Source organism: Oncorhynchus masou, chromosome 17, assembly GCF_036934945.1.
Source record: "Oncorhynchus masou masou isolate Uvic2021 chromosome 17, UVic_Omas_1.1, whole genome shotgun sequence".
NCBI classification, from domain to species: Eukaryota; Metazoa; Chordata; class Actinopteri; order Salmoniformes; family Salmonidae; genus Oncorhynchus; species Oncorhynchus masou.
The window spans coordinates 32,227,823-32,255,725 of record NC_088228.1 but is presented as its reverse complement, the minus strand read 5'-3'; the positions used below and the strand labels follow the sequence as shown (position 1 = coordinate 32,255,725).

At 44.0% G+C, this 27,903-nt stretch overlaps 1 protein-coding gene across 2 annotated transcripts in view; it reads right to left on the bottom strand.

The window, feature by feature from the left end:
- Positions 1-7,688: 7,688 nt before the first annotated feature.
- Positions 7,689-27,903, bottom strand: part of LOC135558864 (E3 ubiquitin-protein ligase mib1) — a 98,393-nt gene continuing 78,178 nt past the window's right edge. Inside the window, exons 13-22 of one of the 2 annotated variants that reach the window (XM_064993044.1) lie at positions 18,593-18,725; positions 17,798-17,884; positions 17,093-17,251; positions 15,796-15,977; positions 15,457-15,646; positions 15,075-15,153; positions 14,800-14,946; positions 13,398-13,478; positions 12,728-12,828; positions 7,689-7,873 (exon numbers count right to left, since the gene is read on the bottom strand). In XM_064993044.1, the coding sequence (XP_064849116.1) occupies positions 7,733-7,873; positions 12,728-12,828; positions 13,398-13,478; positions 14,800-14,946; positions 15,075-15,153; positions 15,457-15,646; positions 15,796-15,977; positions 17,093-17,251; positions 17,798-17,884; positions 18,593-18,725 (1,300 nt within the window). In that variant the 3' untranslated portion in view covers positions 7,689-7,732. The remainder of the gene's footprint in view (positions 7,874-12,727; positions 12,829-13,397; positions 13,479-14,799; positions 14,947-15,074; positions 15,154-15,456; positions 15,647-15,795; positions 15,978-17,092; positions 17,252-17,797; positions 17,885-18,592; positions 18,726-27,903) is intronic. The other variant, XM_064993045.1, reaches the window with a different exon arrangement.

Here is a 27,903-nt window from a genome sequence, read left to right as displayed (position 1 = left end):
GTAACAGTTAATGTGATTGGGTGTTAATTATTTCACTAGGCTACCTGTATTTGACTTTGCGTCGTTATTTCGCTGAACACACTTTTTGGCAGTGAAACGAGGCTACTCAGGCAAGAAAAAAACCTCACCCAAATGTATAGCCCCGTTGGGAAATATAAATGGATGGTTTGAAAATGTGAAGAACAAAACATTTAAACCATTTAAAAAAAATGTGAATCACATTTTTATTTGGCGTACCCCCTACGGCATTGCGCGCGTACCCCTGGGGTGGTGGTCCACAGATGGTGGTCTCAGAGCCATGTACCTACGTCCCAATGGGATTCTGGAGTATCGCGTCTTAGCGTCTATGGAATATGCTTCATGCGATAGTAGTTTATCACAGGGGTTTATGTCCCAGGTTGTATTTACCCTTAAAAGCATGTGTGGCACCTCTATGGATATGTGTGCTTACAGTAATGAAATGTATGTTTATGATATGAAATTGTACAAATTGAAATTCATGCATGGTGAAAGGTTATTGGTCATTGAATGATACAGTATGGCATGATGGTTAGGCCTATTGCTATTTAAACCGTGACATTTATTTGTTTGGGAGAGAGGACAAGGAACAGGTCTGCATGATGCCAGGTTACAGGTTATAGTTGAAGCCCGGGTTTTGTTTGAAAATCTCTATTTGGTTCAGTGTTTCCTTTTGTTGCAACAATTAATTTGTCATTTTGTTTTTGTAAATACTTGTACAGTTCTCCAGACATCTACACATTTGCCAATAAAAGCTTAACTCTAGGCATAGAAAAACGATCTTCATTGTCAGCCTCTTCAATTTTCAAATCCTACCACTGGGTCAACCTTCACAGAGGGTTACTGGGATGTCATTATTAAATATCAAACTTGTTAAAAAGATTCTGATAGGACAATTTCCACACTCCCACCATATGACAACAATACAGGCTACCTGCCATCGATGAGAAAGCATAAATGAATATGATGTCATTCAATGATATCAGTCCCCACAACAGATAAGAGTTTAATAATACTGTAGTAGGATATCTACTGTACAACAGACATTGCAGTATTCCATACTGTGGTGCATTTAATTGCTCTGCACATACAACCGTAGGTGTAGGCTCTCTTGGTGTAACTTGAGTGTTCAAACAACAAATTGGGTAACATGTGAGCATCACATCAAGTCATGAGTTGTTTACTCATTTGTTCCCCCCACCATGTTACATATGTGGTACGTTTCCCACATAAGAGGGCCAGGACACTTTGCCCTGATCAATAGCAATAAAGCAATCCATTTGTCAGTCTGGCGCTGTATGTATGGAGGTGGGGTTGGTGAGGAGGAAAAGAATATAGCTCATTTACAACTTTACTGTGGCGGTGGGGAGGGTGGTGGTTTCAGGCTGAACTCCATGAGCAAACACACACACACACGAGCGTGCACGCAAACACGAGCGCGCACACACACAGCCCCCACCCTCTACCCCCAGTATAAGGCCCCCTCTGGTCCAAGAAGTGCATGTCAGAGTGCACTTTGCCCAGGCCAACCATAAAGCCTGACCATAAATATAGCTCTGGTTCTGAACTGGGTGACATGTGAGAGGACCTTCAGACGAAGAGCGATCAATGCCTCTAACACAGCACTCAGACCTAAGACAGTCACATATACCACCAAATGCCAAACAGTTATGAAAATACATGACTCCTATCTGGAACTGGGATGACATGTCAACATCCCAAATAAAGAGGAAGGAATCAACTCCTAACATGGCAGATTTGAATCGAAACAAACAAATACATTATTCTGAACATATCTCGGGGAAATGCTAATTTCAAAGAGGGTGGCAATTGATTTCCCTTCATAATGTTCTGGCAGGACTACATGCAGGTAGCCTCTCTTGAGTCATGTTCAATAGGCCAATAAACTGACTGGGCATTGGATATATTGCCACCTTGTGGTATGCTCTACAACCTGCACTTCAACTATATTGTTCCTCATCCTTCTTTAGTTTAGAGAAATATAATTCAACGTTTTGAAGTGATGACATACTGAAACCTTCAATAGAATGTGTTCCTGCATCAAACATTATTTTAGCCAGGTATGCCTTTGTCGTGGAGCTTACACAATGACAAAAAATAGAAAGTTCAACATCTCCATTTCTTTTTTTTATTGAATATCAGAAACATACAATTATACTTGCAGTGAAGTCGCTCAACAACTACACCACACCAATCAACCAAAAAGAGTCCCATTCAGAGTGACACAGAGAAGCATCCAGGGTCAATACCCTGCATAAGGGCATATTGACAGATCTCCCAACAGGCCAAAAAGTGTGAACCCGAACCCGCCAAGATCCCTCCACAGTTCCCCAATAGCTGTCCCTCAACCATTCGAGACCCCTCCCAAGAATAAAACATACAATTAATTCCATTCCCCACCCCCAAGAACCCCCCAATGCACCAACAACCAAGAAAATGAACTAAAAATATATATTTTTTAAAGACAAGAAACAACAAACACTGCAAACACTACAAAAGGACATCAAGGACAACTAAAATCTTAACGGAAACTATTCAGACCACCTCTACTTTTTCCACATTTTGTTAAGTTACATCCTTATTCTAAAATGGATTAAATTGTCCCCCCCCTCCCATGAATCTACACACAAAACCCCATAATGACAAAGCAAAACAGGTTTATAAAAATTAAATAATCGCAAGTATTCAGACCCTTTACTCAGTACTTTGTTGAAGCACCTTTGGCAGCGATTTCAGCCTTGAGTCTTCTTGGGTATGTCACTACAAGCTTGGCTAGTCTCCCAGTCCCTTCTGCTGAAAAACATTCCCCACAGCATGATGCTGCCATCACCATGCTTCACCGTAGGGATGGTGCCATGTTTCCTCCAGACGTGACACCTGGCATTCAGGCCAAAGAGTTCAATCTTGGTTTCATAAGACCAGAGATGTTGTTTCTCATGTTCTGAGAGTCCTTTAAGTGCCTTTCGACAAACTCCAAGCTTGCTGTCATGTGCTTTTTACTGAAGAGTTGCTTCTGTCTGGCCACTCTACCATAAAGGCCTGATTGGTGGAGTGCTGCAGAGATGGTTGTCCTTCAGGAAGGTTCAACTCCCATCTTCACACCTCTGTAGCTCTGTCAGTGACCATTGAGTTCTTGGTCACCTCCCTGACCAAGGCCTTTCTCCCTCGATTGCGCAGTTAGTCCGGGCAGCCAGCTCCATGAAGAGTCTTGGTGGTTCCAAACTTCTTCCATTTAAGAATGATGGAGGCCACTGTGTTTTTGGGGACCTTCAATGCTGCAGACCCTTTTTTGTACCCTTCCCCAGATCTGTGCCTCGACACAATCCTACCACAGAGCTCTACAGACATTCCTTCAACCTCATGGCTTGGTTTTTACTCTGACATGCACAGTCAACTGTGGGACCTTATATAGACAGGTACGCGCCTTTCCAAATAATTTTATTTACCACAGGTGGACTCCAATCAAGTTGTAGAAACATCAAGGATGATCAATGGAAACAGGATGCACCGGAGCTCAATTTCAAGATCATAGCAAAGTGTCTGAATACTTACGGAAATAAGGTATTTCTGTTCATTTGTAATACATTTAGAACATTTTCAAAAAACCTTTTCGCTTTGTCATTATGGGGTAGTGTGTTGATTGATAGACATTTAAAATAAAATATATATTTTAGAATAACAATGTGGAAAAGGTGAAGGGGTCCCAATACTTTCCAAATGCACTGTAAATATAGACCATCGGAGGGAAAAGATACCACTTACCATCTGTGTGCTGGGTAAAAAAAAGACCACTGTGAGGTTAAGGGGAGACAGTTGGGTGAACAGCTGGATGAATTATCCCTTTAAAACATAGCTTTGCTGTTTCTGTTGTGTTGCACAGTATGTTATGTGGCCAGCCCTAGAGGGTCTGGTCCTTGTCCTGAGCAGTGGGTGTGTGATCAGCAGCAGATAGGCAAGGCAGGCAGTCTGCTGGGGGGATCCAATCATGGCTCAGACCCAGCCAGGCCCAGTCGTCCATTCAATCATCCATCACCCTGACTGACTGACTGCAGCACTGCCACCCCGTCGGGGTGCTGGAGACAGCACTATCTTCCCTGGCCTGAGGATTGGGGAGAATAGCTGTGCTGCATGAGGGGAGGGCTGTTTGCTGACTGGGTCATGAGGGGTCGGGGGTCGTTATTCCCCCACCAGGCAGTCAGTTTGTCAGTTAACCCCTGCTGGGTGTGAGTGACAGGAGCCCATTAGTCCTGCCCGTGTAAGAGAGGGATGGAAATGACAGTCACACCAGGACACTGACTTTCTTTGACCCCCCTCCCCCAGCAGTGGATTTAGGTACAGGAGACATGGGCAAGCCGACCCAGTGCAGCAAGGGACACCCGCACAATTATTATTTTTTTAATATTCCAAATGGTGACTTTTGCGCGATGGGTTTTCTATCGCTCATTTACACGTCACGTTAATGATATCATGTCACCGTGTGAGACTGTGGGTCAATTAACCTGGTCGGAGCGGGCGCCCTGATTCCAGTTTGTGAGCTCGGCAGGCTACTGTCTGGGAAGGTTTCCCACTCAGAAGTACGAGATGGGGAGGGAGGGAGCTGGGGGTAGGTTGACCTCAGTTCTCCCCACTGGAAGCCAGAGGTAGGGGGAGTGGGGGAATCTATCAAATAGCGCACCTCTTACTTTGTACAGTACTAATGCAATTAGTTGTGCAATTTATTTTGTGTTTTTCTTGTTTGAAGTGCAATAGTGTAATAATCAGGCTCTCTTCTTTATAAGTGTGTTATTCCATTTGTGTATTTGAGTGATATAGGATTTGTGAAATGCAGTTTTTTTTTTTTTTTTTTAGAAATAGTCTACCCCAATGTGTTTCAGTATTTTTCTTTTTGTATACATTTTTATATGGTTTTAAATGTTTTGATTATTATTTATTTATTTCTGTAAAAATTAGTTAGTGCAGAATGGTGATTTTTTTTTGGGGGGGGGGGGTCACCCAGGGAGGGGGTCACCCAGGGAGGCATACAAGCTAGAACCACCACTGCCCCCCCAGGACTGTGCTGTGATCAGTGAGGGAGATCCTAGTGCCATTCCTAGTGTCTGCTGATTTACCTTCAATTTTGTTAAGTCAATTATTGTTTTGTATATTGATGCGATCAGCCAAATGCCTCTAAATGCAAATTTGTCGAAAACAAAGACAGTGAGACGCCAGCCTACACAGCAGGGGAAAGGCAACATGCTAATTAATTGTCCATCAAACATTTAGAAATAAACAAGTTGACACTGTCGTCCTTCAGTCAATTTACGTTCACAAGAAACAAATAAGAAAAGTACCTGTGGTTAGGATGTCCCAAGGTTAATTTTGAACTTTATTTCAGCTATACGTTTGTTTTTTAAAGCACTTTTAAGCAATACAGTGACCAGCTTTCATGATACATGTTGTACTGCATACATCAAACATTCATGCCAAAAAAAGGAGAGAGAATACTACCAAAACCTTTTTTAAATCTAAACAGATATAAGTATGGAAAATAAGGTACAAAATAGGCCTTTATAACAACTGCATCAAGACAATACTACGATAAAGCAATATTAGTGCTTCAAGCTTTTAAAACGTTAACGTGATCAGTGAAAGGAATAAAAACGTTATTTCCTATTAAAAAAAGAACTTGTTTGCACTGGCAAACCCATTCGCGAGGGAGCTGGTCACCTTATACAGAAGTGATCTGCTTTTCCCTCCAGAGAGGGATGTGCTGTATTAGTGTCAACATTGCCAGGGGAACCAAGTTTTCCTTAGCCCAAAAAAAACAAACACTGGTAGAAGGACACATGAAGAAGCTGACAAAAATATATCCCTTTCCTTATCAATCAATCTTACTATTGACTCTGAACATGTTAGACTTGCAGAGACAAAACAAGATATAAAATAATACTTTGATAATTTTTGTTGTTGCTGGAAGTCTATCAAAATAAAAGACCAATTTCAACATTGATATTGAAGCAGGATGTGTGGGTGTGGGAGAGGCTACATATATATCCTATTTATGGCCAGCAATACAAAATAATTTACTCTATATTATCGTTTTGGCTTTCCATTAGATTGTACACTACCTCAATACATTACTATATATATTTTTTTTAAAGAAAATACATTTAAATAAAATACAAGGTAAAGAGCACCTTATCCCCAAACAACTTCTTTAACAGGTACATCATTTTTGGAAGCAATGGCACAGGAATAATCAATGGTTATTAGCGATGCTTTTAAGAATCATAGGATGGATGAATATCAGACAGACAATACCACCTATAGTCTCGGGAAACAGCTCCACAGCAACTTGTGACATACGTGTTGACATACATGCTCAATAATGTGCGAATTCATCCATCCAGCGAGTACATGACGGACACTATTCACTTAGAGAAGGAGGCAGAATGAGACGTGTCTTGACTTGCACCTCCACTGGGCGTATAGTATATAACCGCTGCAGCCCAAAGGTGACGCAATGCTAAACATGTGCTGCCTGCCTGCATTTCTCCACAGAGAGAGCGCGCGAGACAGAGAGGTTGGTAAACAAGGTACAGCTGATGAGGTGTTGCCTGGCAATTGGACGACCGCCGTATCACTACGTTACCAGAGTTACAGTGGCGGTGGACCTCCAAAAGACCTCAGAAAGAACAGCACTTTTGCTTTTACGTTCAATCAGACGTTTTTTCTTCTACCTAGAGAGCATGCCAACTAGTGCAAACCGGTCCTGTTGATTGGTATTAAACACGCCGTAGAGGAGCATGTCACAACAATAACCCGACCTCAAATATGCACGTGTCGCAGGAGACCGGCTGAACTTTTTAAAAACGGACATTGCATTTGTACAAACATGCCATCATACTGTAATTATCATTGATCAACGTTGAGTAAACTCCAAAAGAACGGAATATCCCAGTCAGTAGCTTCCATTATGAATACGCTTGCATAAGAAACACAATTCCAATAGAACCAATGATGAATGGGCTTTAGATTTAGCATCAGAGGCAGTCTTCCAGGCTGTTTCGCAAGGCCAAGAGTCCAACATGACAGGGCTGCGTGCCAAGGACCCCACCACAGATATCATTATAAGAGGACGAGTTTCTCTCCCGAGAGAAAGAGAGAGAGAATTTTTGTAGAATCAATGATAAATGGGCTTTAGATTTAGCTTGAGGCAGTCCTTCAACAGAAGAAGAGTTGACGTGTTTTCCGGGCCTGTACATTTCCCAAGGCCAAGAGTCCAACACAACAGGGCTGCGTGCCAAGGACCCCACCACAGATATCATAACAAAAATGGTAAGAGGGAGAGATAGAAAGGAAGGTGAAAGGGCATTCTGAGGAGCAAAGCACTTTTTCCTGACACAGGGGGATCAAGACACTAGTCTGCTGCAGGCTTTTAACTGAGATACAACACCAAGGTTCTCTGAAGACAATGTCAGCTTTTTTTTTGTAACAAGGTTTCCATTTTTAAAAAGAAGCCACAATTGTAATGCTTAAGTCTATGTTTTGTTTTTCTGGTTGTAAGACATCCTACGCTGGGCAGGGCTAGCAGACACAGAGGGGAGAGCAGTGAAGTTCAGAAAGATGAGAGAGCAGCAGCTGGTGTGGTTGGTTGTTGATGGGGGGGGGGGGGTATGGGTGGTATAGTAGGCCGAGACTGAAGCCTGGGACTCTAGTAGAGGAGGATGCGTCTCTCGATGGCCTTGCGGCAGATGGGGCACTCGCTCATGCGGTCGCCACACAGCTGGCAGGTGCCGTGGCCACACATGAAGATCATGTTCTTCAGCCGGTCCAGGCACACTGGACACATGGTCTGGAGAGATATGCACAGTAACACTTAGTACTCATCCCAGTTCTGATATAAGCATACTGTATTTGGAAAATGGTTGCTGTAAGACATGGCTACAGATGCCAAGAGAGTCTAAAGCCATGTCTAAGCGCAAGTTAAAGGTGTTTAATATCCCCACGCTACTGTGCCATCAGAAAGTATTCACAACCCTTGACTTACACATTTTGTTGTTTTACAGCCTGAATTCAACATGTCTCACCCATCGACACACAGTACCCAATAACGACAAAGTGAAAACATGTTTAGACATTTTTGCAAATTCAGTGAAACAAAACAGAAATTTAATTTACACAAGTATTCACACCTGAGTCAATACATGTTAGAATCACCTTTGGCAGCGATTACAGCTGTGAGTATTTCTGGGTAAGTCCAAGAGCTTTGCGCACCTGGATTGCACATTTTTTTTTTTTTTATTCTTCAAGCTCTGTTAAGTTGGTTGGTTGAGCATTGCTTGACAGCCATTTTCAAGTCTTGCCATAGATTTTCAAACTCATTTAAGTCAAAACCGTAACTAGGCCACGCAGACCTTGGCAAGCAACTCCAGCGTATTAGGTTCGTGTCATGCTGAAAGGTGAACTTGTGTCCCAGTGTCTGTTGGAAAGCAGACTGAACCAGGTTTTCCTCTGGGATTTTTGCTGTGCTTAGCTCTACTCAGTCATCATCCCCAAACAAACAAAAAACTAGCTCTTAACCCATGACAAGCATACCCATAACGTGATGCAGGCACCACCATGCTTGAAAACATGAAGAGTGGTACTCAGTGATGTGTTGGATTTGCACCAAATGCTTGTAAACTCATAAAAAAAAGGTCCCTTTTTCAGGACCCTTCCTTTCAAAGATAATTCGTAAAAATCCAAATAACTTCACAGATCTTCATTGTAAATGGTTTAAACATGGTTTTCAATGAATGTTAAACAATTAATGAACATGCACCCGTGGTACGGTCATTAAGACACTAACAGCTTAGACGGTAGGCAATTAAGGTCACAGCTTTCTACTGACTCTGAAAAATCACCAAAAGAAAGATGCCCAGGGTCTCTGCTCATCTGCGTGAACATGCCTTTGGCATCCTGCAAGGAGGCATGAGGACTGCAGGTGTGGCCAGGGCAATAAATTGCAATGTCCGTACTGTGAGACGGCTAAGACAGCGCCTACAGGGAAACAGGATGGACAGCTGATTGTCCTCACAGTGGCAGACCATGTGTAACAACACCTGCACAGGATCGGTATATCTGATCACCTGCGGGACAGGTACAGGATGGCAACAACAACTGCCAGAGTTACAACAGGAACGCACAATCCCTCCATCAGTGCTCAGACTGTCCGCAATAGGCTGAGAGAGGCTGGACTGAGGGCTTGTAGGCCTGTTGTAAGGCAGGTCCTCACCAGACATCACCGCAACAACGTCACCTATGGGCAAAAGCCCACCGTCGCTGGACCAGACAGGACTGGCAAAAAGTGCTCTTCACTGACGAGTTGCAGTTTTGTCTCAGCAGGGGTGATGGTCGGATTCGCATTTCTTGTCGAAGGAATGAGCGTAACACCGAGGCCTGTACTCTGGAGCGGGATCGACTTGGAGGTGGTACTTAATGCAGCTGGTGGCCACAGTCATGGTCTGGGCAGTGTATCACAGCATCATCGGACTGAGCTTGTTGTCATTGCAGGCAATCTCAACGCTGTGCGTTACAGGGAAGACATCCTGCTACCTCATGTGGTACCCTTCCTGCCAGCTCATCCTGACATGACCCTCCAGCATGACAATGCCACCAGCCATACTGCTCGTGATTTCCTGCAAGACAGGAATGTCAGTGTTCTGCCATGGCTAGCGAAGAGCCCGGATCTCAATCCCATTGAGCACATCTCGGACCTGTTGGATCGGAGGGTGAGGGCTAGGGCAATTCCCCCCAGAAATGTCCGGGAACTTGCAGGTGCCTTGGTGGAAGAGTGTGGTAACATCTCACAGCAAGAACTGGCAAATATGGTGCAGTCCATGAGGTGGAGATGTACTGCAGTACTTAATGCAGCTGGTGGCCACATCAGATACTGACTGTTACTTTTGATTTTGACAACCCCCCTTTGTTCAGGGACACATTATTCCATTTCTGTTAGTCACATGTTTGTGGAACTTGTTCAGTTTATGTCTCAATTGTTGAATCTTGTCATGTTCATACAAATACTTGCACATGTTAAGTTTGCTGAAAATAAATGCAGTTGACAGTGAGAGGACGTTTCTTTTTTTTGCTGAGTTTATTTACGAAATGAAGTTGTATTTTTGCAGTTTTACTTCAGTGCCTTACTGCAAACAGGATGCATGTTTTTGATTATCATTATGTACAGGCATCCATCTTTTCACTCTTGTCATTTAGGTTCGTACTGTGGAGTAACTACACTGTTGTTGATCCATTCTCAGTTCTCTCCTCGACACAGCCATTAAACTGTTTTAAAGTCACCATTGGTCTCATGTTGAAATGACTGAGCGGTTTCCTTCCTCTCCGGCAACTGAGTTAGGAAGGATGCCTGTATCTTTGTAGGGACTGGTGCATTAATACACAATCTAAAGAGTAATTAATAACATCAACACGCTCAAAGGGATATTCAATGTATTTTATTTGTTAAATGTACCGTCTACCAATAGGTGCCTTTCTTTGCGAGGCATTGGAAAATCTCCCTGGTATTTGTGCTTGAATCTTTGTTTGAAATTCATTGCTCAACTGAGGGACCTTACAGATCATTTTGTGTGTGGGGTACAGAGATGAGGTAGTCATTAAAAAATGTTATGTTAAACACTATTATTGCACACAGAGTGAGTCCATGCAACCTAATATGTGACTTGTAAAGCACATTTTTACTCCTGCACTTATTTAGGCTTGCCATAACAAAGAGGTTGAATACTTAGACTCAAGATATTTCAGCATTTCATTTGTAATAAAAAATAATTATTATTTCCTAAAAAAACATACTTTCCCTTTGACATTATGGGGCATTGTGTGTAGGCCAGTGACACAAAATCACAATCGAATCCATAGTAAATTCAGACTGTTACAACAAAACGTGGAATAAGTTCAAGGGTGTGGATACGTTCTGAAGGCATTGTAAGTGAATGGTTATTGGATGTGCCGAGCATACACACAAAGTGGACTGTTCAACATTAGTTTATTACAATTAAACCAAATCTGAACCAAGAACAGTGGGGCAAAAAGTATTTAGTCAAGCCTCATTTGTGGGTACACTTCAACTATGACAGACAAAATTAGGAAAAAAAATCCAGAAAATCCCATTGCAGGATTTTTAATGAATTTATTTGCAAATTATGGTGGAAAATAAGTATTTGGTCACCTACAAACAAGCAAGATTTCTGGCTCTCACAGACCTGTAACTTCTTCTTTATGAGGCTCCTCTGTCCTCCACTCGTTACCTGTATTAATGGCACCTGTTTGAACTTGTTATCAGTATAAAAGACACCTGTCCACAACCTCAAACAGTCACACTCCAAACTCCACTATGGCCAAGACCAAAGAGCTGTCAAAGGACACCAGAAACAACATTGTAGACCTGCACCAGGCTGGGAAGACTGAATCTACAATAGGTAAGCAGCTTGGTTTGAAGAAATCAACTGTGGGAGCAATTATTAGGAAATGGAAGACATACAAAACCACTGATAATCTCCCTCGATCTGGGGCTCCACGCAAGATCTCACCCCGTGGGGTTAAAATTATCACAAGAACGGTGAGCAAAAATCCCAGAACCACACAGGGGGACCTAGTGAATGACCTGCAGAGAGAGCTGGGACCAAAGTAACAAAACCTACCATCAGTAACACACTACGCCGCCAGGGACTCAAATCCTGCAGTGCCAGACGTTTCCCCCTGCTTAAGCCAGTACATGTCCAGGCCCGTCTGAAGTTTGCTAGAGAGTATTTGGATGATCCAGAAGAAGATTGGGAGAATGTCATATGGTCAGATGAAACCAAAATATAACTTTTTGGGAAAAACTCAACTCGTCGTGTTTGGAGGACAAAGAATGCTGAGTTGCATCCAAAGAACACCATACCTACTGTGAAGCATGGGGGTAGAAACATCATGCTTTGGGGCTGTTTTTCTGCAAAGGGACCAGGACGACTGATCCGTGTAAAGGAAAGAATGAATGGGGCCATGTATTGTGAGATTTTGTGTGAAAACCTCCTTCCATCAGCAAGGGCATTGAAGATGAAACGTGGCTGGGTCTTTCAGCATGACAAGGAGTGGCTTCGTAAGAAGCATTTCAAGGTCCTGGAGTGGCCTCGCCAGTCTGCAGATCTCAACCCATAGAAAATCTTTGGAGGGAGTTGAAAGTCCATGTTGCCCAGCAACAGCCCCAAAACATCACTGCTCTAGAGGAGATCTGCATGGAGGAATGGGCCAAAATACCAGCAACAGTGTGTGAAAACCTTGTGAAGACTTACAGAAAACGTTTGACCTCTGTCATTGCCAACAAAGGGTATATAACAAAGTATTGAGATAAGTATTTGGTCAAGAACAAAAGTTTATTTTCCACCATCTTTTGCAAATAAATTCATTAAAAATCCTACAATGTGATTTTCTGGATTTTTTTCCCTCATTTTGTCTGTCATAGTTGAAGTGTACCTATGATAAATTGCAGGCCTCTCATCTTTTTAAGTGGGAGAACTTGCACAATTGGTGGCTGACTAAATACTTTTTTGCCCCACTGTATATAAACTCAAATGATGCATGGTGTTTAACGGAGGTCTTTAGTACATACCACCATGTCGTCTTTCGTACATACCACCATGTCGTCTTTCGTACATACCACCACGCTTACCTGCTCCTTGATGTCCTGCAGTTGCTGCTGCAGCTTCTGAACGTCAGCGTTGACATTGGTGTTGTCTTTGTCTCTTTGCATGGCCGGGATGTTACCGCTGGCTGTAGGAGGGAAACAAGGATAGAACGCACACAAAGTTGAGAAAGTAACCAACAACCAACATATGCAGGCTCTCAAACTAGTGGCCCCCGGAGCCGTTTCAATGCAGCCTAGAGAGACCGCAAGCGGGAGAGATTGAGAGACTTAAGGGGAGATGCCTTTCATTCTGTTGGTGGCAATGTCAACGCAAACCTCCCTTATATTGACATGCTGCTCTAAAGGCCAAACGAATCAAGCAATTATACAGCCCCGTCTATGTGGGCCATTTTGGGAAGAGTTCTACACTTGAATCCAGGCCTTTTTTAACAAGCAGGGATTTCAGAGTTCGACACATGCACTTCCCCAGACAGTGTTCGGCCGAAAGTGGTCAGAGGCCACGTGCTTGAGGGCACAACCTGTCTGAATGGTGGAAATCAGTGTAATTGTGGGTGTGTGCGATTCTGTGTGTGGTGTGGAGCGGTGAGCGAAGGACCGCTGCAAAGGAAAAGGGGGTTTAGGCCGCAGGGCCTAGGCCAGGCACGGCAGACAGCAGAGGGGAGTTTTGAACCAGGGCAGAGGATGAGATACTTACACCAACTTAGCGCCAGATTGTTGGGCTGGAGCAGATCCTGCTGCGACCCCCCTGCCATTAGAGCTGAGTTAGAGCTACCTGCTGAGAATAACCAGTCACAGTGTTATAGCAGGAGCCCCAGATACAACTCCACAAGACAAGGCCTGAGGAGGAGCAAGTCTACTCTCTATTAAAAGGCCTCGAGAGAGACAGAGAGAGAGAGAGAGAGAGAGGGCAAGGAAAATGAGGTTATTAAATCAGAAATAGATGTTAGGTGGGAGGTGGGGGGTGGGGGGGGGGGTGGGGTGGGGAGTCTTCGCTAGATTGAGTAAGGCAGCTGGCTGCAACCACTTTCTCCCAAGTCGAAAAACAAAAACACACTAAATAGTGTTATTAGGACCAGGAAAAAAAGCTGTTTGGGTCAGCAGTGCCCAGCAGGTAACCTGCCAACTCTTTAGTGCTCCCCATTAAACACTAACTAACACTAAGGCTAGGAGAGTCTCGTCTAGGTTGGCATCCCTCTTCAAATGTCAAGGGACATACGGGAATGTGCATGTGCGCATCTGTGTGTGATAGACGATGTACTGTGTTTGAAGAGATCGGTGTGTGTGTGTGTGTGTTTGTGCGGTATGTGAGTTTGTGGCAACACACAGAAAGGTCTTTCGACAAGCGAATCTTCGGCAAATCAATAGAAAAATCAGTGAACTTACAACAGTTTCCCCTTTAACTCAACATAAAATAATAAGGACAACAAAATAAAGGGAACTGCGTGTGAGGTGCAGTCATAAAGGAGGGACAATAATGTGATCGAAGACCGTGGGCAACTTAAAGACAGCACTAGGGGATGGTGAACGTAACCCAAAATACACACATTAAAAGAAATGACCAACATTGTACCGTCACTGCTTAGCTAACAGATTGATTTGAATGTAGAAATGGACTGATGGACTGATATTGGAAGCAGTTTGACAAATATACTTCTAGGGGCCATTTAAGGGAGAATTAATAGCCAGTTATGGAGGCCAATTTCTGTTAATCACATGAGTGCATGCTGCTAAAATGTTATAAAACTGACGTGACTGAATTACATGTTATGGTTAAACACATTCCATAAAAATTGGTCAGCCAGTTCTCGTCTGATTAAGTTGACGATCATAGATGACGCATTAAATTACCTCAACTAGGGAGGTGGTGTCCTAGTCTGGGAAAATAACACGCTCGACTAAAAAACACAAAACAATGACAACGCTTGAATAATGAGTGAGCAAGACGGCTGTGAATCAGAAAACCAAAGCTAACAGCAACAGAATATGTTCATCGTGGGGGGCGGGGGGGGGGGGGAACGAAGGGACGGTGAGTCATGACAAGAAAGGAAGGAGGATAAAAAGGGAATTAAAAGGGAACGTGTGGAAGATTCACTCACTAAGGTCCTCATCATCCTCATCATCATCATCATCATCATCAGCTGCATCATCCTCCATACCTTTCCCTCCACAACACAGGACGAAGGGCGTGCGGCGTTCTACAACAGCCCGGCATTGTACGCACTTCTTCATGAGGCTGGCACAGTCTGCAGCGAGGGAGGGAACAAACACGGACAGAGTCACAGGTCAGTAAGGCCCGCTGGAACAGGCGACAGGGCCCCATTCCACAGGGCACACCGGACGCAACCTAGGCTGGTTCACTTAATGTACTTACTCTCACAAGCGCACATGTGACCGCAGGGCTCGAAGAGCACGGCAGCCTTCTTGTCAGAACACACGACGCACTCCTCAATCTATACGGAGACAACAACAAAAAACATCCAATGTCAATGAAAGGAAGGAGAAGAAAAATTCGTACCTCTGGAGGATGTCTTTACCCCCCCCACCCCCGCCCAAACAGATTGAAAACATCTATCAATTGATTCTCTCATTAGCAACTTACTCAGCTTGATACTTACCAAAGCGCAACAACGGTTAGCGTAAATCATTCAGGGACATCAATGGGAGACTAAAGATCCTAAGTCAGAACACCTCCCTAAAATGCTCCAATACAGACATGATCACTTTATTGAGGCTGGGTGAGTGTGCAACAGTACCTTGGTTCTGGACTGGACCTGGTCCTTGCAGATGAGACACTTCTTGACGCGGGGGGAGCAGAGAGAGCAGGTGGCGATGTGTCCGCACGGTCCGAACAGGGTGTCTCTCTTCATGTCAGAACACACCATACACTCCTCCAGGGTCTCACCGTTACTGTTCAGAGACGGGCTGCGAGAGCCCACCTGGCCACTGGAGAGGAGACACGGGGAGAGAAGAGGGCGTTGGTGAGAAAGAGGAGACCGGACACAACGGAAGGTAGGGGAGACAACTACTTGAAGCGCAACAACCGCGTTATAGTGTGGGTTATAAGGTCTGGGCTGGGAGCTGGGGTTTCTTACCTGGTCTTCTCCTTGTGGCACTTGGCCAAGGCCTTACAGAGGCTGGGGTCGGGGCAGAGGTCCAGAGGGGACTGGCCCTTCTTGTTGCGGATGGTCAGGTCTGCTCCGTTAGCCGCCAGGAAGCAGGCAATGGACGCTGCACTCTTCTTCTCTGCTCCCTGGGTGCCCAGGCCCATGATCAGCTGTGGAGGACCAACACACAGGAGTCAGTAACGCGGTCTTTTTCTGTCTCCCTTATTCTTTCACCCATTCTCTGTCTTTGTCCCATTCCAACTCCCACTTTACCACCCCCCCCTCCCAGCTCCACCAGAGAGAGGAGAGGAGAGCAGACAATGTCTAATTAGAATGTGTGAACTAGCGTGTAGGGCTGTACAGGTTGAGGCTGGGTCACTCTCCCATAGCATCACTTTACAAGATGGCAGTTGAATTAGCCACCCAAATGGCTCCATCAGTACAGATGTAAGCCACAGGTTAGAAAGAGTCAGACATGTTGAGGATAAATGACTTGGGAGACGGGGGCTTTGAAAAGGCCCAGCCAGCCGAGTGAGGAGCTGTCTCAGCATAGTAATCAGTCAAAACGGTGATTGAAATCACAATGAAGTATGCCCCCTTATGTATATATCTCAATGGGACTTTCTTGTTTAACCCATCTAGATAGTCCATTGATGCGCCAGCGAGTCAAAATCCCTGTCAAAATCCGTCAGTATAAGCTAGATGTTTTTTTGTTGTTGCTTTGGATGTCTCTCAATCCACCACATCCGCCAGTGTCGCACTTCCGCACCTGCGGTGAAAGGCGGCAGAGCTAGAGCGTGGTCTGTCAGGCCATGAGACATCCCGAAAACGGTTTGGCCTACAACCTATAATGACCACTCTATGGAAAGGGGAGACTCCCCACGAACGTTATGGTGTTCTCGTTTTGGCTCTACGACCCCACAAGTGTCACGGGATTCATCTCAAGGTAACCGGTACCGGTTTAAAAGAAACAAATGAAGGTATGAAGGTAGTTTACCCAAAAAAGGCATTAAATATGTATCAAATAAATATATATCTTTCATCAGGTTTTTTAATATCTCTAAGATTTAGGGCAGACACTTCAAAACCGTGTTTCTTATGATTTATTTTTGGACTGTCCTTTTTGCCATTTATGAATGTACTAATCAAAAAGGGTCCTAAAATCCCAAATCAAACAGCTAAATGATCCATTGTTTGACCATCTTAAAACAATCCATATGTTAGCTTAGCACCCCCCCTCGACGTCTTAGACTCTAAATAATTCAGTAAATAAATAATCCTGTACCGTGTTTTTGGATGGTTCCCAGGGCTCCACCTTGCTGACGTCCTGCATGTCCTGCAGCTGGCGGAGCTGGGACAGCGTGTGGTGACGCAGCGCTTCGTGGAGAGGAGTGTCCCCATCCTTGTCCTGCACGTCCAGCTTGGCTTCCGCTCGCACCAGCAGCTGGAGAGAGACACAGAGCGTTCCAAATGAACATGGTGCTAATTTACAATGACCATTTATTTATATAACAGTTCAGTACCAATTTTTCAAAGCGATCATCATCCAAATGAGTATAGCACCATATCGTAGCAAGATGTCCAGAACATGACTGTGGTCGTGCTGTGCCAGTCTGAGGATGCACTTCCCAACCACTCCACAAGATGGCGATGTAACAGCTTTACCCAGACAGGAGCCCCATTACTCCCCTCTCACGTTCCCTCCCAGAAAGCTTTCTCCTTTCTTTGGCACTACGTCAGCTTGGACCGAGCAGGCTAATTCTACTGCAGGAGATCCTCCATTTTAAATGAAACGTGGGTAACTGTCTTTGATGTTCTCAACAGCCTTTAGTGCACCGTCAGGGGGACAGATGGCGAGATAACTACAGATAGCATCTTCAATTAGTGGTAGGAGAGAGGGAGTGAGAGGAGAGGAGCGAGGGAGTGAGGAGAGGAGCGAGGGAGTAAGGAAAGTAGAAAAGAGGGAGGGAGGGAGTGAGGAGAGACTGACCCTGACTATCTGTGTGTGCTGTCTCTCCACAGCCAGGTGCAGGGCCGTCTGTTGGTTTACATTCTGGATGTCCAGGCTGGCACTGCCCTGAGAGGAGGAAACAGAGGGAACACACAGAGATGGTCAGGGTCAGTATAACATGCTGGTTCTGCAGTGTACCTCCTAATGTACACTACAGTACATTGGTGCATGACTGCATGGTTTAAGCTAGGGCTGAGCAATATAGCAAATTCATTCAAATTCATACACATTTATATAAAAGGAATTGGCGACTAGTTCTCATTCTGAGAAACAAGCGTCTTCTTATCCAGGTAGGCGACTGGATTTCAACATTTAAAAAAGTGGACAGGCTCGCATGTTGTTCAAACAGACGGAGATGGACAGAAGGGTGTGTTCAGAACCGTTCAACTCTTCTACCTTGTCAGCAAGCAAATACATCTAAGTTGGCTAGACTTTACATATAAAGATTAGCCGGTTACTCACTAGCACGTGGGCTTGTGCTTCAGGGATTGTTTGAGACATTTTCTATAATGCCTGCTACAAGAACTTGGTCATTCTTAGTGGGGATGTGCATTGTACATGGTTCTGGTTCAATTTGTAACCAAAAGGGCATTTTCATAGCCAGATCAGTGACTATTGAAAAAAGCAGGTTCCAACTATTTCGATAAAATAAAAATGATACTCTTATGGTTGTGGAAGGCTTATATTTGGCCTAGGTATAATTTTACAAGCCCAAAATTCATTTGGCTATTCCAGACTGTTTGAAATGCAGTGGTGTGTTAGTGTGTGTCCTACCTGGTGAACCAGCAGCTCGGCCACCTCCACGTGGTTGTTGAGTGCGGCCAGATGCAGGGCGGTGTAACCATCGTCCTTCTTCTCGTCTACGATCCAGGGCCGCGGCAGCTTGGACAGCAACACACGCATGGCACTGCAACGAGAGAGAGAGAGAGGGGGGGAGAGAAGAGAGAGAGTGAGAGAGAGAGGGGGAGAGTGAAACAGAGAGGGAGGGAGAGAGAGGGATGAGCAGGAAGATGACAGTTTGGTGCATGACAACAGAATCCTAGGAAGGAAGGAAGGAAGGAAGGTCATGGGGGCGCAATCAATTGATCAGTGCTGAACGACTCGGGATGAGTCCCAAATGGTGCACTGCCTTTGACTAGATTCCTACTGGCCCTATGGGATAGGACAGTGATGGCTCAGTCACGTGGCCAGGATACATTTTGGAAATATGATAACATTCCTCAACGTATCTATAGATATAGTCCAATACGTCTATTGAAAGGCATCACTCCACTGAGGACCAACACACACTACAGAGAAAGGTGCCGAAACACATAGTAGTGCACCCCCCCCCCCAAAAAAAAAAAAAATTATAAAAAAAAAAAACACACACACCAGTTAGATTCTTTTCAACAGTACATTCATTCTTACATGGAAACTACTAGAATGCTAAGGATGGGCTTGGTTAGTGGCACAACCACAGCTTCTATTTAGGCTAACCTTTGTGGAGTAGTGTACGAGTGGCTGACGGAATTTGAGAAACCCACGTCCTCAAGTCAAACCCAGTTGAAAGAAGAGAGAAAGTCTTTCCCTGGTGAAGCAGCACAAAAGCCCCCATTAATTGAGAGGCAAACTGGTCATTACACCACAGTTAGCTGCTTTCAGTCAGCTCTCCTTATGGGGGGGGGGGATCTATTGTTTAAACAGGGTTGTTTAAGAGGGGTGCGTTGCGAGGCAGCAGCGAGTGGCTATGCTCCTGTTTGAAGGTCATTTGGAGGTTACATGCCTTATAGAGAGATGGCTGCTGCACGGGGAAACGACATGACGAGAAGGCGGGTAGTAGTGTGTCCAGACTGGAATAAGGCCTATTGACAATCTGCAGAGCACTTGGAAAAGAGAGCCAACTATGCAATGACGCCACACCAAAACACAGACGGGATAGAACATTGGACTGGAGAGAGCAACATTACAATGGAAAACTGGCCTATATGGGCAGACCCTATTTGAACGTGGGAGAGAGGCGGAGCGGTAGGAGGACAGAGACAGGCATGCGACAAACCCCACTGCTGAGCAGACTGGGTCTTCCATCAAACCTCCTCAGCTAGTCAACACACATCCAAGTATCTCTCTATCCATCTCTCCATCCCCTCTTGCCCTGCCCAGCCCAGCGTACGCAGCCTGGGCTTGAAGTGACCAGCCCACAGACCAGTCAAATGGCTCTCATCCCAACACACACTGCATGCAGTGAGGCAATATTGTAACCTCCCTAATACAGTCAACCAGGCCAATAGTCAAAGACTAAACCTGGCTATATTGTTGGTGAACTTTTCACCTCGGCCCGCCCTAGCCGTGGAAGGGCGTAGGTTGCATCTTTGAACTGCGACAAAAAAAAAAAACAGCCAAGTTCAAAAGGTTTTTGCCTTGCCAGGACTTTACAGCCGTGTCATGTACTAGAGAACCAGTAGTGGAAGGAAGAGGGAGCGCAGTAGTTGCTAGGTAGATATTAGGTCCTTATACACATGTAGTAGTGAAACAAAAAGAACGATAGAGCAAGAAAGAAAGTAGAGAAGCAGGCACACGCTGGGAGTAGAGTAGGCTTTGGGGCTCGGAGCTCTCTGGAGTACCGGTTAGCTGCAGGGTGGATTCTGCTAAACCCACACTCTCTCTCTCTTTCTTTAGAGTAATAAATAGCATCAGCATAGTAACCCTCCAAGCTGCAGCAGAAGTTCAGTATACATCTGTACAGAGCAGAGCTGGCTGCTGTATTACTGCAGTGCTGCAGAATACCCTGATCCCCAGTCTCTCTCTCTCGGTCTCCGCACAGCGCCTGTCTTAAGCACACCTGCATTGCTTGCAGCCATCTTAAAATGCTTAATGCATGAGAGCGTGGCTTAAACGTGTTGCCAACCAGCCGCACATCTACTGCTACCAATCCTCTAAACGGTCAAGACGTGTCACTGTGAAATAGTGCAGTTGTTCGTAAGATAAGATGTAATGATCACGTGGAACACTTGAGAAATTTCCCTCAAGAATATTTAAACAACTGTATAAACTAATACATATTTGACTGCTGTATTCTTATTCTCTATTCTACAGCACTGTTTGAGTTGAGAGAAGATAATGTTGTCATCCCAAGAATTCTCTACAGCGTGACATTGAGAGTCAACCTTTCTGAGTTTGCACTCTCCTTGACGACAAGAGTTTTCATGAGATCCACAGGCAACCATCCCATGCAAAAGCGTTTGTTCTCTGGTCCTTGCTATCTGGTATCCTTGGGATGTCCCTACCCCCATTGAAGATGAAAGGTAAAATGGTTAACGCTGCAATGTGTAACTTTTTGGGCGACCCGACCAAATTCACATACAAATGTGAGTTATAGATCTGTCATTCTCATCAAAAGCAAGTCATCAAAAAAAAGTGGTAGATCTGTTCTATGTGCACTACTTCTATGCTTCCTGTCAAATTTGGTTTTTGCATCTTTTACTTTCAGTTTTGTATACCTACTTCAAACAACTTAAAATAAAATTTTTGTTTTTTTGAAAATATATTTCACAGCGGTTTAGACAGTACAATGATTCTCTACCTTATACATCGTTTTGTCAAACTTAAATTAGCAGATACCCATAGACCTCCAGTCATTGCTCTAAAGCTAGCTAGCATTGGCTTGCAAAACTACCCCTCTAACTTCCTTCATACTGGACACAGAGACATAAGAAAGGTAACCATGAGCTCATCTGACTCCGTGGAAACAAATAAAGGGCCTCATTGCAAAATAGCCTATCTTGACTTTCTGTCTGTGAAAACTAGTGACAACCGGAAAATGACGCAATTATTCCAAAACTGGAGCTCATTGTTGGAACACATTTTAGGTTGTGTCCCGCAAATTCGCATGTAAAAATGGAACAGAAAAAGCAAATGAACATCGTCTTCAAGAGTCAGTCAGACCTACAGACGTTTTTGTGAGAAGACTGATTTTCGTAATGTCTCATGGTCTCACAAACACCGCTGTAGCTCGGCCACCTTTCAATGCAGATGCGGAAGGCCGACAGAGACAGATGGGGGTGGATAGAGACGCAGCCAGAGCAAAAAAACAAACAAACATCCCTAGCTTAAATTAACGGATTTCGATGGCCATTTTTAAATTTTTTTACTTAGATTGAAGATTTAAGGATTAAGATTTAAGGATTAAGGTAAACTTAAAGTTACAGTAAGGATAAGGGTTAAGCTTAGGGTTTTAGGGTAGGGATGTCCCAAGGATCCCTTAGCACTAACCTTAGTTCTCCCCCCTCAGGATTGGTTCGACAGACGAAATCTCCTCAACAGACAACTTAACCAATGACTAACCACCTTGCCTCCCCAGTCCCAGGTCCCCCACCAAAGTGACTAGGGCCTGGCAGCAGACTGGTGGCATCTGGTGTTTGCTAGGTGGTACTGCAGCACTGTGCTGCACTAGTCAATTAGTGCTGGTTGGGGTGGAGAGAGACAGAAAGGAGAGTCTCTCCAGTAAAGAAGAAGCTTGACCATAGAGATGGATAGAAGTCGCACTTGCACACTGCATGGACAGTGCCATCGAGGACTTTTACATTAGCTATCATGGCAAAGATAGGTACTCTCTCTTTCCAGCTCTATAAAGTTGAACAGATTGACAGGCTCCCTGCCACGCTGGATGAAATGGGCAGACATTAATATTAATGCACCTGCCATGCTGCCTGGCTGGCATTGCTGCAATGCAGTTAGCTATTTGCCGAAGAGGCAAGATTTTTTTTTTAAAAGGGAGGATGGATGAAGAAATAACATACTAAATATCTCAAACTAAAAGCATAATTTTTTGGGACAAATCACTCGCTCAACGCTAAACCTCATTTAGATCTATAACTAAATAATGTGAGCATTGAGCAAGTTAAGGAGAATAAACTGCTGGGTGTAACCGTAGATGGCAAGCTTTCAAGGTCAAAACAGACTCAAATGGTTGCTAAATGGGAAGAGGTCTGTCCATGATAGGGCGTTGGTCTGCCTTCTTCACATCAATGCACAGTATTAAATAGAGCAATGACTACAAGTAACTTATCCACCCCAGGTAACTCAAACCAGCATTAAATCCAGTTTCAAAAAACAGATAGTTTGACATTTTTGCAAATGTATATATATTTTTAAATAGAACATTTACATAAGTATTCAGACTATTTACTCAGCACTTTGTTGAAGCACTTTTGGCAGCGATTACAGCCTCGAGTCTTCTTGGGTATGACGTTACAAGCTTGTCACACCTGTATTTGGGGAGTTTCTCCCATTCTTCTCTGCAGATCCTCTCAAGCTCTGTCAGGTTGGATGGGGAGCAGAGATGTTTGAGCATGACTGGGCCACAAGGACATTCAGAGACCTGTCCTGAAGCCACTCCTGTGTTGTCTTGGCTGTGTGCTCAAGCTCGTTGTTGTCCTGTTGGAAGGTGAACATTCGCCACAGTCTGAAGTCCTGAATGCTCTGGAGCAGGTTTTCTCAAGGATCTCTCTGTACTTTGCTCTGTTCATCCTTCCCTCGATCCTGACTAGTCTCCCAGTCCCCGCTGTTAAAAAACATACCCACAGTTTGCTGCTGCCACCACCATGCGTCACCGTAGGGATGGTGCCAGGTTTCTTCCAGACGTGATGCTTGGCATAAATGCCAAAGAGTTCAGTCTGTTTCATCAGACCAGAGAATCTTGTTGAAAAAGTCAAGGGTACTGATATGTAGGTCGTGTGTGTATTTCAGTCCCTTATTCATCATTTTCTATACTATATATTATGTCATGTTTCATGTAGACCCCAGGAAGAGTAGATGATGCTTGTGCAGTGGCTAATGTGGATCCTAATAAATACCAAATACTTGATGTTTTATCTTGGTGTTGTGTGAGTGTGTTTTCACTGTGAGAAAGGGGGTATGTGGGAAAGAGGAGGAGATAGAGGGAGAGAGCACATTGGAGATGGGAGGCAGAGGCTGTGGACAAGAGGTCGACCAATTAATCGGAAAGGCCGATTAATTAGGGCTGGTTTCAAGTTTTCATAATAATCGGAAATCGGTCATTTTGGACGCCAATTTTAATTTTTTTACACCTTCATTTAACCTTTATTTAACTAGACAAATCAGTTAAAAACACATTCTTATTTTCAATGATGGCCTAGGAACGGTGGGTTAACTGCCTTGTTCAGGGGCAGAACGACAGATTTTTACCTTGTCAGCTCAGGAATTCAATCTTGCAACCTTACGGTTAACTAGTCCAACGCTCTAACCACCTGCCTCACGAGGAGCCCGCCTGTTACGCGAATGCAGTAAGAAGCCAAGGTAAGTTGCTAGCTAGCATTAAACTTAATCAATCATAATCACTAGTTATAACTACACATGGTTGATGATATTACTAGTTTATGTAGCGTGTCCTGCGTTGCATATAATCGATGCAGTGCGCATTCGCAAAAAAGGACTGTCGTTGCTCCAACGTGTACCGAACCATAAACATCAATGCCTTTCTTAAAATCAATACACAGAAGTATATATTTTTAAACTTTAGCTAAATGAAATCCAGGTTAGCAGGCAATATTAACCAGGTGAAATTGTGTCACTTCTCTTGCGTTCATTGCACGCAGAGTCAGGGTATATGCAACAGTTTAGGCCGCCTGGCTCATTTTGAACTAATTTGCTAGAATTCTACGTAATTATGACATAACATTGAAGGTTGTACAATGTAACAGGAATATTTAGACTGATGGATGCCACACGTTAGATAAATACAGAACGGTTCCGTATTTCACTGAAAGAATAAATGTTTTGTTTTCGAGATGATAGTTTCCGGATTCGACCATATTAATGACCTAAGGCTCGTATTTCTGTGTGTTATTATGTTATAATTAAGTCTATGATTTGATAGAGCAGTCTGACTGAGCGATGGTGGGCACCAGCAGGCTCATAAGCATTCATTCAAACAGCACTTTTGTGCGTTTTGCCAGCAGCTCTGCTGTTTATGAATTCAAGCCTATCAACTCCAGAGATTAGGCTGGAGTAACCGATGTGATGTGAAATGGCTAGCTAGTTAGCGGGGTGCGCGCTAATAGCGTTTCAAACGTCACTCACTCGCTCTGAGACTTGGGAGTGGTTGTTCCCCTTGCTCTGCATGGGTAACTCTGCTTCGAGGGTGGCCGTTGTCGTTGTGTTCCGGGTTCAAGCCCAGGTAGGGGCGAGGAGAGGGACGGAAGCTATACTGTTACACTGGCAATACTAAAGTGCCTATAAAAAACATCCAATAGTCAAAGGTATATGAAATACAAATGGGATAGAGAGAAATAGTCCTATAATTCCTATAATAACTACAACCTAAAACCTCCTACCTGGGAATATTGAAGACTCATGTTAAAAGGAACCACCAGCTTTCATATGTTCTCATGTTCTGAGCAAGGAACTTAAACGTTAGCTTTCTTACATGGCATATATTGCACTTTCACTTTCTTCTCCAACACTTTGTTTTTGCATTATTTAAACAATATTGAACATGTTTCATTACTTATTTGAGGATAGATTGATGTTATTGAAGTATTATATTAAGTTAAAATATATTATATATCATTATATAATATATCATTATTACAAATACATTTTAAAAATTGGCCGATTATTCGGTATCTGCTTTTTTTGTGTGTCTTCCAATAATCGGTATCGGCGTTGAAAATCATAATCGGTCGACCTCTAATGTGGACCTCTAGTAGTAGCAGGGCATATAGACTTGACCAGGGCGTTAACACCAAGGAGGCTTGGGGAGAGATTCCGGAGCACATGGAGGGAGGGAGGGAGGGGAGAGAGGCCAAGTGTTAAAGGATGATGGAGTCTGGAGCTGAAGAACTAAAAAGGCGAGCTCCTTTTGTTAGGATCTGTGTTAAAGCTTGGAGGCAGCAAGAGAGAAAGTGCCTCAATGCAGAAGGGCACAGCGGAGAAAGGAGTACAGGGGGGGGGGGGGGGCGAGAAAGGGACCAATACAGATGGGGAGAGAGGGATAGAAAAAGAGACGGAGGAAGAGAGAGCAGAAGTGAAGGCGTTGATGGAACTGGGTCACGCTGCGGGAGATCTCAGAAGTCCCTCAGGAGCACTCTACCAGGGCCTGTTGTCTTGGGCTGCAATTTGTCATTGACTGGGAGCCTGTATAGCGAGGGTGTGTGTGTGCATGGGTGGGTGGAATGTTCGACAGGGCCATTCTGCTACCCTTGCCTAGCTGACAGCTATCTGTGTGGTGGTCAGTACCTGGTACCCACAATGCAACTGGTGAGAGGGAAAATAACAAATATAGGATAGAGCTAAATAAGAAGTGTGTTCCATAATGTTTTGCAAAAAAATAAAATAATCCAGACTTAATATATTTGGTGTTGTCAATATTTTAAATTAACAGATAATGCGCTGTTTTCATCATGCAGGTATTTCATTGCATAAATATGGCTAGATGGAAACCTGTCTACTGCCAACTCCTGAAGGAATTTCATGCCAAACAAATTGAAACAGACTGGCATTCAGGCTACCATCCTCTAGCCGGTGCCTTCTCTCTGGTGTGAGTCTGGGGAGTGACAGTCTTCAGTGAGAGCTCGGCTAGATGATGTAAATATATGATGATGTAGCCTAAATAAGTAAATCGAGTCCCACAGGATGGTCTTGGCTATTAAAAGGGGTATGGATGCCCACTGACCCAGTCCCACCGTTGAGATGGACTCCACCCTCTAGTCTCTCTCAATGTAGACTGAAAGGCTAAATAAACCAGTGCAGCACATCACAGAGGAACCAGGCTCCAGCTCAGTAGAAAAGCCTTTGATTAGGCTGGCGTGGCTGGAATAATTCTCCCTGCAAAGTGACCTTCGCTGTCTACCTGTCGTAGGCCCTGTGTGTGTGCTTATGTTAACCACTATTTATTTGCATATAACGGGATGGGAAGAAAGTTAATTGACTTGTGCATTTCTAAGTTTTGGTTTGAATTGCTAAGCAATATATTGAATTTTGTGGTGACTGAGGTGAAAAATTAAAAATGTTAAAAAACATTTGCATTTTTTAAAGCAACCGACTCAGGTGTGGTTTTGTCCATCTGTAAAGTAGGCAATGATCATGCTTCATTTTTTAGATTATCCTTAAATCACTTTGCATTGTGGAACATTCTGATTCATAGCGATTTAAGAAAACAGAGGTAGACAGTGAGGGGGACCAGAATGGCACATTAATGTCCCATTGGTTCTATATGACCCAATTATTTTCCCACAATGCTCCTCTGCCCCTTGCACTTCATTCCCTTCAGCACCTTAAAAAAGCCTCACTCATCTCTGCACCAGCCATAACACACATCCTGCCATAATACTCATAATCTACGTCCTGCCATAATACTCATAATCTACGTCAAGCCATAATACTCATAATCTACGTCAAGCCATAATACTCATAATCTACGTCCTGACATAATATGTCCTGTCATAATTCTCATAATCTACGTCCTGCCATAACACACGTCCTGTCATAATACTCATAATCTACGTCCTGCCATAACACACGTCCTGTCATAATACTCATAATCTACGTCCTGCCATAACACACGTCCTGCCATAATACTCAATCTACGTCCTGCCATAACATGTCTTGTCATAATACTCATAATCTACGTCCTGCCATAACACACATCCTGCCATAACTCACAATACACGTACTGCCATAATACTCTCAATACACACCCTGCCATAATACACATCCTGCCATAATACACACCCTGCCATAATACACATCATGCCATAAAACTCAATCTACGTCCTGCCATAATACTCACAATACACGTCCTGCCACAATACACACCCTTCCATAATACTCATAACACACGCCCTGCCATAATACTCATAATCTACGTCCTGCCATAACACACATCCTGCCATAATACTCAATCTACGTCCTGCCATAACACACGTCCTGCCATAACTCATTATCTACGTCCTGCCATAATACTCACAATACACGTCCTGCCATAATACTCACAATACACGTCCTGCCATAATACTCAATCTACGTCCTGCCATACTACACATAATCTACGTCCTGCCATAACACACGTCCTGCCATTATACTCA